Source organism: Vulpes vulpes, chromosome 9, assembly GCF_048418805.1.
Source record: "Vulpes vulpes isolate BD-2025 chromosome 9, VulVul3, whole genome shotgun sequence".
NCBI lineage: Eukaryota > Metazoa > Chordata > Mammalia > Carnivora > Canidae > Vulpes > Vulpes vulpes.
In genome coordinates, this window is record NC_132788.1 from 102,317,701 (window position 1) to 102,329,902 (window position 12,202).

The window sequence follows — 12,202 nt, forward strand, 5'->3', positions numbered from 1 at the left end:
AAGTCGCAGGTACACAAAAATCTCATACAGGACAAATCCATTTGGTCACAAATACGGATGCTCTCAAAATCATCCATAGATGGGGCACACACAAAGTCACACAAAGATATACAGATCACACACACACACACACACACACACACACACGCAGACACATAGATCCACAAGATCACCTGTGATCGGAAATGGTCATACACAAGCTAGTTGGTCACACCAACACCCCAAGATACACACAAACATTCCCAAATCCCAAATGGGAATATGCAGACCAGCCCACAGCTGCACACAAGGCCAACAGGCACACATTCACATGTGCCACTGGTGGCGCGGCCTGGCCAGGGCCGAGGGGAGGCAGGCAGCAAGGCCTCCCGTGGCCAGCACTCATCTGGCAGCGAGGGGAAGGCATTGGGGAAATGTTTCATTTGCAGCCGGCAGGAGACCCACCCCACCCGCCCTGGAAACCCAGCCCGGGCTCCTGAATGGGGCCTCTGTATGCTGCCACCGCCCAGCTGACCCAGGGAGTAGGTATCAGGGGGGGTGAGGCTGGCTGCGCCATGTCCCTAGCCAAGCCTCAGGGGCCACCCAACCACACACCAGGGCCCAGGCGGGAGCCCCACAGACCGGAGGAGCCCTCCCCACACCCATCCCCGCTGCATCTGGAGGCCTCCCCAAACCCAGCCTGCGGAAGACAGATCCGCTAGAGGTTGGATCTCCAGGTGTCCCTGCCTCAAGCCCACATGTGTCCCTGGACTGGGCAGCCACCAGTCTCATGCCATGAGGCCCCTTGCCCCAGCATGAAGGTATGACGGCAAGGCTGTATGTGACAGCATGGCTGAGGATGTGACAGTGTAGTTGTGTGTGACAGTGTAGCTAGGCTCCCTGTGCAGCCTGGGGATGGGGGTGGGGCAGTCGTAGCCCCTTGGCTCATGTCATCACACACACTGTCACACACATAGTGTCACTGTCACACCTTCGATCACACAGCCACGCACATAGCCACACTATCTCATCCTCAGTCGCACTGTCACACACAACCACACTGTCACACATGCTGTCACACATAGTTATGCTGTCACACCTTCAACCACACACAGAGCCACACTGTCACACCTTCAACCAGCGACACTGTCTGTCACACCCTCAGCCACGCTGTTACACACAGAAATACCATCACACCCTCAACAATTCTGGTCACACACGCCTTCAGCCACATGGTCTCATGTGTCCTCACAGTTAGCCTGACACGCTGACCCTCACACTGCCTCAGCGTGACGCTGACCAGCAGAGGCACCCTGACATATTCGGTCCGGGGGCCCTGGCAGCTGCGGGAGCCACGTGGCCACATGGAGTCACCGCCCCCCTTGGTCACAAGGAGGGGAAGCAGATCTGATCACTTCATCCCCAGGCTGTGGCACACAGCTGTCCCTCAGTCAATGTTTGAGCCGAACCAGTCACTCCAACAACACAACAACATCCCCTCACTGTCATGGTGTCACAGAGCAGGCAGCCAGCAGGTATGGGCCACGGCAAAAGTGTTCAAAGACACTCTGAAGACATACACTCAAGGCTGCACCATTGCAGGTGACAGGCACACATCTCACACCGCCACACAACACCCAGAATCCCTGGACAGAGCTACAAAGAAACCGTGGATGACAGCCGCCACCACTGTTACAAGAACATCCTGTCACACAACAGTCGCTCTCCCCAGTGCCTGTCACAACATTGAGACAGCCCCTTAGCTGTCCCAACAAGCAGCCAAGCATTCTGCATGGCCCCCACAATAGTCACTAGGATACCCCCCAGCCTCCCAAGTCGTGGAGACAGGGACAGGCCCACTCTGACACCACCCCCCCGCCGCACGCTGCAGTCAGTGTGCAGAGAGCCAGGGGGCTAATGGACTCGCAGCTGTAGGCAGTGGGTGCCAGCCCCCCCAACTCATGAATATTCATCAGCTGGGGCACTCTTGAACCTGTGGGGAGCTGGAGGTCCCAGGCAGCTGGGCACCCCCTTCTGTGCCAGGAGGCCTTCAGGTGAGGAGGGGCTCAGCCCAGCCCCAGCAGTCCTCAGAGCCCACCCCCAGTTCTGCACACAAACACACGCGAATCTGTGAACATGGACCCCCCAGACACACAAACGACAGTCCTACAAACTTAAAACCACACCCAACAACACAGCCATCCACCACCATCACATGCAAAGACAGGCACACAATCACATGAACTCACAACCACAAACACATAATCACACCCAAACCACAGACGCAACACACACACACACACACACAACATGGAAACAGAGGTACACAAACACTGTCACACAACCACAAACGCCGATCTACCATCACACACAAACTACATAGTATCACACACAGGCATGGAAACACACACACACACACACACACGCGTGTACGAACACCTCCAAACTACAAGCTACTTCCCATCAAATACCTACATAAGGGTGCAAACATGGACCCACACGTTCGCACATAGAGCTCCACCGACTCTCAAATGCAAACTCACCGACACACAACCACCCCCAAAGAGCGACTTCATGAACGTCTCTGTCTCTCTCACTTTCTCTTGCTCTCTCTCCTCTCTTTCTCACAAATACACACACACACACACACACACACACACACACACGCTCGCACGCTCCCACCACAATCTCACTCTGCCCATCCCTGCCGGTTTACAGAACGGGAAACTGAGGCACCGAGTCCCTGAAGGCCCGGGGAAGGACGGTCCCACCGGACTCCAGGCAGAGGCTGCGGCCGGGCGCCCCCTGCTGGCCCGGCCCCCTCAGGAGCGCGCGGGGCGGCGGCGCGCGGGGCGGGCACGCGCCTGACGTAACCATGGCATCCTCTTGGCACGCGCGGCCCGCGCGCGGGGAGGGCGGGGCGGGCGCGTTGCCATGGCGCCGACGGGCCGCGTGAATGGGGCATTGTTCGTCGCGGCGCCCGGGCCAGGCTGTCCAGGACCCACCCGGACCCACCCGGGCCGGCAGAGCCCGGGAGACGGGGCGCAGAAAGACAGAGATGGGGAGAGATGGGAGGGAGGCAGGGAGAGACAAGAGGTGGGGAGAGACGGACAGAGCTGTAGATGGGAGAGAGGAGGCTTCGAAGACAAGGGGGAGAGACAGCTCTGGAGACAGAGATGGCAGAGACCTGCGAGATGGAGAGAAATGCACAAGCGAGGAAAGACGGACAGAGGAGGAGGCCCAAGGAGAGGCAGAGCCGGGGGTCGAGATGGAAGACGGAGGCTGGGAACAGAGCCCCGCGGTGCCCGGCCCGCGCCTGGCAACGGGAGGAGGCAGAGGAGCAGGACCCCCAGACAAAGTTGGAGACGCCGAGAGGTGGGAGCAGACCCAGCCAGCCAGAGGGCCAGGGAGACCCAGGATGGAAATGAAGGGAGTGCTCCCAGGGTCTCTGGGCCCACCCACCTCAGTCCCTTCTCCACTCCCCTTTGCTTATTTTCCTTTCCATGCCTTGCCTCCCCCTGCTAGACACTCTCAGCAGCAAACCTCTGCCCTACACATTTTCACACCCGGGGTTACAAGACACCATCGATACAGAGATCCAGTCCTTGGGGACACTGTCCAGACACTCTGAGACAACTTCAGGGACACTGTGATATCTACGGATACACATCCACAGACACCCAGAGACACAGTCGTGGTTACAGTCAGGCACACCCATGACAGGGACTCCTACCCCACAGATGCACCATCACGACAGTTACAGATAGAGCCCCACAGATGCACCATCACCACAGTTACAGATAGAGCCCCACAGATGCACCATCACCACAGTTACAGATAGAGCCCCACAGATGCACCATCACCACAGTTACAGATAGAGCCCCACAGATGCACCATCTCGGAAGGACTCTGCCAGACATGTGGTCCTGGTCACACATGGACACACATCACCACACAGGCTCACGCTCCAGGGAACAGTGTCATATGTACCCACCCCAAACACAGAATTCTCTGTCTCATCCGCACATGTCTCCCTATATTCAGTGACATCTTCTGAGACCCACATGTGCCTTTCCTCTGGTCTGTCCCATTGACCGCTTCCTGCCCCCCTGGTCCAGATTGGGGGTCCCTGGGGCTGCAGGGTCCACTTCTCCATGTATGACATACAGACATCTGTCATCAGTAGACATTGGGAAGGGAAGGGAACCAAGTGAAGCCCCACCTCGCTCTGCCTCAAAGGGCTGGGTCAAGCCAGGCCAGGGTGTTCCCCTACCTCCAGGATGTCTGGGTCAATTTGGCCCAAACCTGGACCAAGGGTGTCCCCTGGTGGCCATGTGTGGTCTCTGCACCCATCACGTGGCGAGGTGGTGGGAGGCCCCTTGGCCCAGCCTGAATAGAAGGGCAGAGAGGACAGGCCCAGCTTAGCAGGAGCCTGGAGAGACCCAAAGCCAAGGTCCAGAAGCGAGAACCCGGACCCAGAATTCAGACCTTGAAATCCAGATCCCAGAATTCAGAATCAGCTCTCGGAAGCCAGAATCTGAATCTAGAATCCCAGATACCAATATCTAGAATCCAGATCCCAGAACTCTGGTTTCAGAATTTAAAATCCAGATCCAAATGCCAGGACCTAGACATCCTATCTTCCAGAATCTAAAAACAACGATGTAGAATTCAGATCAAGAACCTAGAGCCCAGCGCCTTCCTCAGAGCCAGCCCCCTACCTTCCGGAAGCCTCCCACATTCGACCCCGGGGCAGCAGGGGTTGGTGAGGGCAGGAACAAGCTGAAGGACAGAAGATGAGCCCTTCAGTGACCACACAGAGCTTCGCCCAGCCACTCCCCCTGTGTGTTTACACGTACACACTTCAAAAGGATCTTACAGACCCACACCCCAAAACATATAGCCTGTGACCATCACATGAACAGCGCCACACACTGCAGATGCACATGTACAATCACACACACACACACACGCACACACTTACAAGCCAGCACTCCTCTCCCAGCACATGGACCCATGTTCCTTTCTGCACCCATGCAGTCTCAGAGCCACCCCCTCTCCCACCAAGCTCAGACACACAGCCACCATACCCAGAGACACACAAAAACCCAGGACACCCTGGGTTCTGTGCCCTGCATCCAGACACACTCACAGAATTGTGGAGGCTGGCACAGGCGTACACACATGCGCACACACGCACACATACACACACAAACTCCCCCAAGCATGGAGAAGCCCCGTGCCTTGGCAGCTATGCAGCCCCTGGGAACAGGACCCCCGGGACAGGGCTTGCCGTGCACCCCCGTGCCCACCCCAGCCCTCCCCTGCCTGGCCGGCTGGCGGGCTTTAATACAGATGCCAAACTCATAATTGTAACTGAGGGTGACAGGGTCACCTTGAGCCCCAGATGCTCGCGCGGTGACAGATGGCGTTGGCAAACCTGATTAGCGGCCCCCGTGCCAGAGCCTGTGGCACCTGCATCCCTTGCCCCTCCCCCGCTCCCCCAGCACTCATTACCCACCCATTACTGGGCCTGGGGGGCGGGGGTGGGGGCCGGCTGGCACTGCCCAGGAGGGGGCAGGGACTCCGGGGGCCCCCTGGCACCAAGGTTCCCAGCTGGCTCCCCGGCTGGCAGGAGGTGGGCACAGCTGAACGGGGGGGGGGCACGGGGAGAAACAGGCTCCTCGTGCCTGCCAGAGAGAGGGGTGCCCATGGTGCCAGGTCTGAGCTGCCCACTCGGACTCTGCCTGGGGTTTGGCACAGAACCCTGGAGGGAGGAGGGAGAGTGCGCCCCCTGTGGGCCTCTCATGACCCTCCCCCACCCAGGGCCCTTGGAGCGGGGCCTTGGGAGCTGGCTGCCTGGCCTGTTCCCACCCCTCTGTGCAGGCCTGTAGGGTCAGAGGTCATAGGCTCCCACGCCCTGCTGGCCCATCTGTTTCCTCGGGTCCCCTCCTTCTGCTCCCCTCACCTGGGGCCTTCCTTCCTGAGGCAGGAAGAAGGCTGAGAGGGGCCTGGCCACCCCCCCACCCCGCCCCGCGCTCCGGGGGGCATTTGGAGGCAACCCTGACAGCGCCACATGTCCCTGCGTCTGTGCCAGACGGGCCCATCTGCTAGGGCCCTGGTTCCAGCCGCCCAAAGCCAGGCTGCCCTCATGTGCTGCAGACCCTGTGCCCAGCTAAGGAAGGAACACCCCTGATGCCCACACCCCAAAACAGGCACCCGCTCCCAGGAAACCCCAGTTGGAGGAACACACACACACACACACATACACCACTGGGTTTGGCCAACCTTTATGGTTCCTGTTTAATGTCACACTGTGCATAGGGCTGTGTGGAGACTTAAGGGTGTGAGGCAGGAGGGGCAGCTGGGATCACACGGGTCCTGCCCCTGATTTGGGGAGCCCACGTTTTCCCCAGCAGCTACATGGGCCTCCCTGCCTTGGTTCCTTGGGGTCCCTAGGACGGAGATCATCACTGTGTCTCCTGGTCTGTGTGTGGCGATCTGTCCTCCCTGCATCTAGGAGTGTGTCTTTCATTCTATGAGAGGGGGTCCAGCCTGGTGGTTAAAATCAGTTGCCACATTGCCTAAGATTCAAGTGCCAGATCGCTGTGTGACCTGAGCGAGTGAGTGGCTTTGCCTCTTAGAGCCTCAGTTTCCTTCTCTGCGAAATGGGATGATACTAACACCTATCTCATTGAGCCGCTCTGAGGGTGACATGAGATAGTGCGTGTCAGATGCTTAGTACAGGGCCTGGCAAACTGAGCGCTCCATAAGTGTGTGCTATGATTATGAGTGGTCCACCCTCACAGCTAGGCATGCGTGTGGTGTCCCCGGGAGCAGGGCAAGGACTCTGGAGCCCTGTCTGGCTGTCCCTGTGTCCCTGGTCTCTTGACCCAGTGCTCATGATCCAGGCTGGTGTCTTTCTGGGCACATGTCCCCCTGCCCCACATCTCTCCAAGATGTGTCCATCCATCAAGCTCAGATCATGCCTTCGGGCTGCACTGACACCCTTCAACCAGCACAGTAGACATCTTGATCCTTCGACGGGAGGCTGGGCTGCTCGCCCGACACCACAGGACCACAGGTGTCCAGCGCTGGCGAGTGGGCACACAGCTGTTGCAGAGGACGAATGGGGCAGGGTCCAAGCTGGGGATGTAGAGGGAGGAGCAGTGGCCAAAGCAGAGGTGATTGCGGAGGTGAACTGCCGTGCAGCCGGGCTGGGAGAGCACCTGGGGCAGGAAGATGGGTCAAGGGCAGTGGATTATGGGACCAGAATGGTGAGAATCATCTCCCATCTAGTTCCACCCTGGGGTTCAAATCCCAACTGCCATCTGCTGGCTGTGTGACTCGCAGCAAGCTACTTAACCTCTCTGGTCCTGTTTCCTCAGCTGTAAAATCATGCAAGTTCAACCAGGAAGAAGAGAAACCAATCTAGCCCTTTCAACAGAGAGGATTAATATAGGCTGCTTCTCCCAAGCAGGAAACAATAATGAGGTCGCCTGGGGACTGGCATTGGTAGGAATCTGCTACCACCTCTAGGGATGAGGGGTTGCAGGAAGGGGCGGTATTACAGGAGCCTGGGGGCATTAAACAGAAAACCCTTAGCCCCTTGCCTAGCACACAGTTAGTGTTCAATAAAAGTTCCTCCTATGATCCCTTCCAACTAAGTGGCTCTATCAACTCACCCCCAGATCATGGCCCTTCTCTGTTTAAACCCTGCATTCCTGCCGCCCTGTCCTGCCCCCCTTGTCAACCCTCCTCCCCTCGGTCACCCTGCCCTAAACACCCCACCCTCTTCCTTGCTCCTCCAAGACACCAAACTTGCAAGCCCACCTCTGACCTGTTGCCCCTGCTGAGCCCTGGACCTGGACCACTCCTCCCTCTACCTTTCCCTGAGCTCATCCCAACTCATCCTTTCTCAGAAGCACCCCCAAAGGATATGTCACCCCCTGGTGGTCTCTATCTCAGCCAGCCAATCCCTTTCTTCATGGACTCCTAGTAATTTCTAGTTCTGTCTCTTTTCTGTTGTTCTCTCCTAGAATACAAGCTACTTGGAGACGGGGACTCTCTCTGCCTTGTTTATGGCCATAACCTCTGAGGCACATCAGAACAAAAGCCAACACTTGCTGAGCTCTAACACCATGCTGGGCCTGTGCTGCTCACCTTAGATGAACTCACTCCTCCCACAATGCTACAAGCTGAAACATTATGATCCTTATTTACAGATGAGGAAACGGAGGCTCAGAGCCACCCCTCACCTAAAGCCACACAGCTGCTGAAGGGGCTGCTAACCCTTAGAATGTCTTTCTGTCACCCCAGGGCACACAGCTGGACCCCAGGCCAGGGTTTCCCTCTGCTGTGTGCAGTGTGCTTGGCTGTACAGGGCAACGGGGGCAGGATTCAGGGCCAGGGAACTGGTCCAAGGCCATGCAATCACCACCGCATCACCTGGACTCAGCAAAAATTTGCTGAATGAATAATAAGCCAGGAGGCCTGGGGAGCTGATGCCTTGAAGGGCATGGTTCCAAACACTGTGCATGAAATCACATCTATCGTTAAGTCTGTTTTGCAAAGATAGGAAATGAGGCTCAGAGAAGGGAATCCATTTCCCCTGGATCACACAGAAATTATCAGGTAAGGCCGATTTTGAAGCTAGGTACACCTGGCACCAAAGCCGGGGCTCTAAACACACGCTATGAGTTCGCACGGCTCTTATGGGGCACTGACTGAATGCCCATAAACATACCTGTCTCATTTGACTGCCCAATAACCCTTAGGAAGCAGATACTATTATTTATACATTTATTTATTCATTCAAGAAACCCTGAGTGTAGGCCTAGCTCTGCTCACAGGCCTGGGGATGGATGGGGCTATAGAAGTGAATAAGGCATAAAAATCCCTGCCCTGGTGGAGAAGAGATCCTAGTGAGGGAGACATGATAAATGCAATCACAAAATCAGTTTTATATGTTAGGTGATCATGTGTTCTACAGCGAGAAATAAAGCAGAAAAGGGGAACAGGGTGAAAGGTGCTGCATTTCTAAGTGATATTTGAGTAAAAACATGAAGGAGGTGAGAGAAGGAGCCACAGAATGCTGGGGAGTCAGAGGGAATGGTAGAGGCAAAAGGGAACAGCCAGTGCAGAGGCCCTGAGGTAAATGTGACATTGGTGTATCTGGATAAAAAGCCAGGTGTCTGGTGTGGCAGGAGTGAAATGGGTGAGGGGGAGAGGGGGAGGCGGAGAGGTCAGGGAGGTGACAAGTAGAGAGTGCAGGGCCTTGTGGGCCTCGGGAAAGACATGGATTTGCTGAGTGCAGTGGGAACCATGGAGGGTTCTGAGGGGAAGAGGGAGGGAATGTGACTCAGGTATTCACAGGTGCCTTCTGGCCATTAAATGGGAAAATAGACTTGGGTGAGAGACCAGGATGGAAGTAACTGTATGGTCAGGTAGGAGAAGCTTATGCCCCATTTTATAAGACAGGAAACTGAGAATAGGAGTTATTTAGATGGAAGATAGGAGACTGACCCCAGATCTGTGCAGGACCACAGTCTGGGCTCTCTGCCCATGCTGGAACTCCACCCCCCTTCCCCCACCCCTCACCTGAGTGAAGGGCACAGCCCTGCACATCTCCTGGACCACTTCCTGCAGGTCCAGTGGCAGAGACACGGTGGGTGCCACCTCCTGCCCTCGGTGCAGGCGACCTCTCCCCAGCCACCTGGTTTTCTGCAGTCCCAAGAAGGCCTTCCAGCTGCTGAGGGCAGAGGATTGTACCTGCGAGCCTGGGAGCCCTCGACCCAGAGCCTGGGTCTGATTGGTGGCAGCCCAGAGCTGAGATGGGGGACCCAGGAGTCCCAGTGTCCCAGAGCCTGCGTGCAGCTGGGCCCCACAGAGCAGGCTCAGGAGAGCGGTCAGCTGGCCGAGGAACATCCGTCCGCCTGTCATTCAGTCTGGGGCTGGGCTCAGGGTCCTGGGCAGTCAACCCTGCTGTCTGGTGAGTGGAGTCTCAGCCCTTCGGACCCGCTTTTAATGACTTGCCCCCAACCTGGGCAGCTGGGGAGGCACTTCTGCAAACCCACCACAGTGGGGAGGAAAATAAACTGAGGCCTGCTGGGTTCCCACCCCTCCCCCCAGCCTGGCAGGGATCAGGGGCTGGGTCTGTGGGTGTGTGGGCTGCGGGGACAAGGAAAGGCACATCTGGAAACAGGGGCTCAGGGGCACAATGCCTGGAGGCTCCGAGGGGCTTCTTTCCAGGTCTGGGGCACCATCCATCCAGTTGGCAAGATCAGATGTTGCAGCCAGGCTGGTAGGGTTTCAGCTGCAAGGGTGGGGGACTCTCTAGCTGTGCAACCTCTGGCAACTCCCGTAACCACTCTGGGCCTCAGCTTCCTCTTCTCTTATGGGGATATATGTGGTGTGTTAACACCCCCTACCTGGTCGGGTGGCTCAGAGGGCCCCGGAGATGATTCATGTAAGCAGCTTGGAATAGAGGCTGATACCCAGTGGAACCACGAGTAAACTACCATAAACATCATTGTAGCTGTTTCTTCCTTTAGTGCATATTAGAGGCCGAGCATTCTGATCCCTGGAGAGACGGGAGAGGGGGGCGGCAAGACAGACACGGGCCTCGCCGCGAATTTGACATCGTGGTGCCAAAAACGGGCAAGATGATTTCAGAGCCTTCAGTGTTAAGAAGTTATTTAAATAGTTTGTGCCCTACAGGTGTCAGGGCGGGGGCTTCTGCCCCCGGGGTGGTCAGAGAAGGCCTCCCTGAGGAGGTGACATTTTTGCAGACCCCTGAGGGTGGCGGTGGAGGTGGTGGGAACAGCCTAGTGGGGGGTGGAGGCTGGAGTGCCAGAAACACATAAAGCAGGTGGGAGCCGCATCCCAGGCTTTGGAGCCCCGGGACGCATGGGGGGTCCGGGCCGGGCCCTGGCACCTCCGTGGGCCCCATTTCGCACCCAGGCGAGGAGCTGCCGGCCGCGGGGCGTGAGAAGCGGCAGGCCGGGTCCTTCCCGCGCCCCGCGGAGCTGCGGACGGCGACGGGACGCCCTCGCCCTCTGGCGGCGGCTCTCGGGACTGCGCGGCGGCGGAGCCCAGGACACCGCCTTCTGGACGCCCCACCTGGAGGTACTAGGGGCTTCCCTCCCACCCGGCTACCTCCGAGACCCTGAGCGTCGCCCAACCCGCCCCCTCGCTGTCCTCTAGACCCACCTGATGGCAGGTCCTGCCAGGTGCTAAGGCCCCAAACTTTGGAGCACCGCTGACCCCTCTCTTTCTCTGACTGGCCCCCCTCCCAGATCTGATATGACAGCAAATCCGGCTGCCTCAGAATCTACCTAGCGGGGCACCTGAGTGGCTCAGTGATTGAGCGTCTTTGGCTCAGGTCGTGGTCCTAGGATCCTAGGATCCTAGGATCCTGGGATCCTGGGATCGAGTCCGGCAGGGAGCCTGCTTCTCCCTCTGCCTGTGTCTCTGCCTGTCTGTGTGTCTCATGAATAAATAAAATCAGAAAAGAGAAAAGAAAAGAAAAGAAAAGAAAAGAAAAGAAAAGAAAAGAAAAAAAGAAAAGAAAAGAAAAGAAAAGAAAAGAAAAGAAAAGAAGAAAAGAAAAGAAAAGAAGAAAAGAAAAGAAAAGAAAAGAAAAGAAAAGAATAAAATAAAAATGAAAAGAAGAAAAAAAGAAAAGAAAAAAGAAAAGAAAAGAAAAGAAAAGAAAAGAAAAGAAAAGAAAGAAAAGAAAAGAAAGAAAAGAAAGAAAAGAAAAGAAAAGAAAAGAAAAGAAAGAAAAGAAAAGAAAAGAAAGAAAAAAGAATCTACCTAGAATCCTTCCACTTCTCACTCCTCTCTCGATCCCTTACCCGGACACAGCCATTATGTCCCACTTGAACCTACACGGTCCCTCCACCCTGGTGTTCCAGTTCCCGCTGCCTCCTCCCAAGTCTGTTCCCTGTTCTACAGCAGCCAGAAGGTGCCCATGGACACTGGTGTCCAGGCACTTCTTTCCTCTGCTCAGAACCTTCCAGGGCTCCCACCTCATTCGCGGTAACAGCCAAAGTCCTCACTGCAGCCCACAGGTGTCCACTCCTATCACCACTACCCCACTGTCTGCTTCCCCACCCTCTCCCCCTTTCTCCAGCCACCCGGAGCTGCCTCGTTGTTCTCCAGACTCACCAGGCATAATCCCATAATACTACACAGTAGTACAGGGCTAAGGAAGCCGTTT

At 56.5% G+C, this 12,202-nt stretch overlaps 1 protein-coding gene and 1 long non-coding RNA gene across 2 annotated transcripts; one reads left to right on the plus strand and one right to left on the minus strand.

The window, feature by feature from the left end:
- Window positions 1-2,961: 2,961 nt before the first annotated feature.
- On the plus strand, window positions 2,962-10,510 carry LOC140593962 (uncharacterized). The gene is made up of 2 exons (XR_011994467.1): window positions 2,962-3,354; window positions 8,019-10,510. It is a non-coding gene; the product is annotated as an uncharacterized lncRNA (long non-coding RNA).
- DAND5 (DAN domain BMP antagonist family member 5) lies at window positions 6,963-9,906 on the minus strand. The gene is made up of 2 exons (XM_025983550.2): window positions 9,580-9,906; window positions 6,963-7,208 (listed from the first exon to the last, which is right to left on the minus strand). The coding sequence occupies exons 1-2, from the start codon at window positions 9,904-9,906 to the stop codon at window positions 6,963-6,965; spliced, it is 573 nt and encodes a 190-aa protein (XP_025839335.2).
- Window positions 10,511-12,202: the final 1,692 nt, after the last annotated feature.

Coding starts and splice junctions, on each gene's coding strand:
- DAND5 (XM_025983550.2), bottom strand. CDS start 9,906: ATGTTCCTCGGCCAGCTGACCGCTCTCCTGAGCCTGCTCTGTGGGGCC. Junction 7,209..9,579: donor GGGCTGTGCCCTTCACTCAG/GTGAGGGGTGGG, acceptor TTCCTGCCCCAG/GTGCTCTCCCAGCCCGGCTG.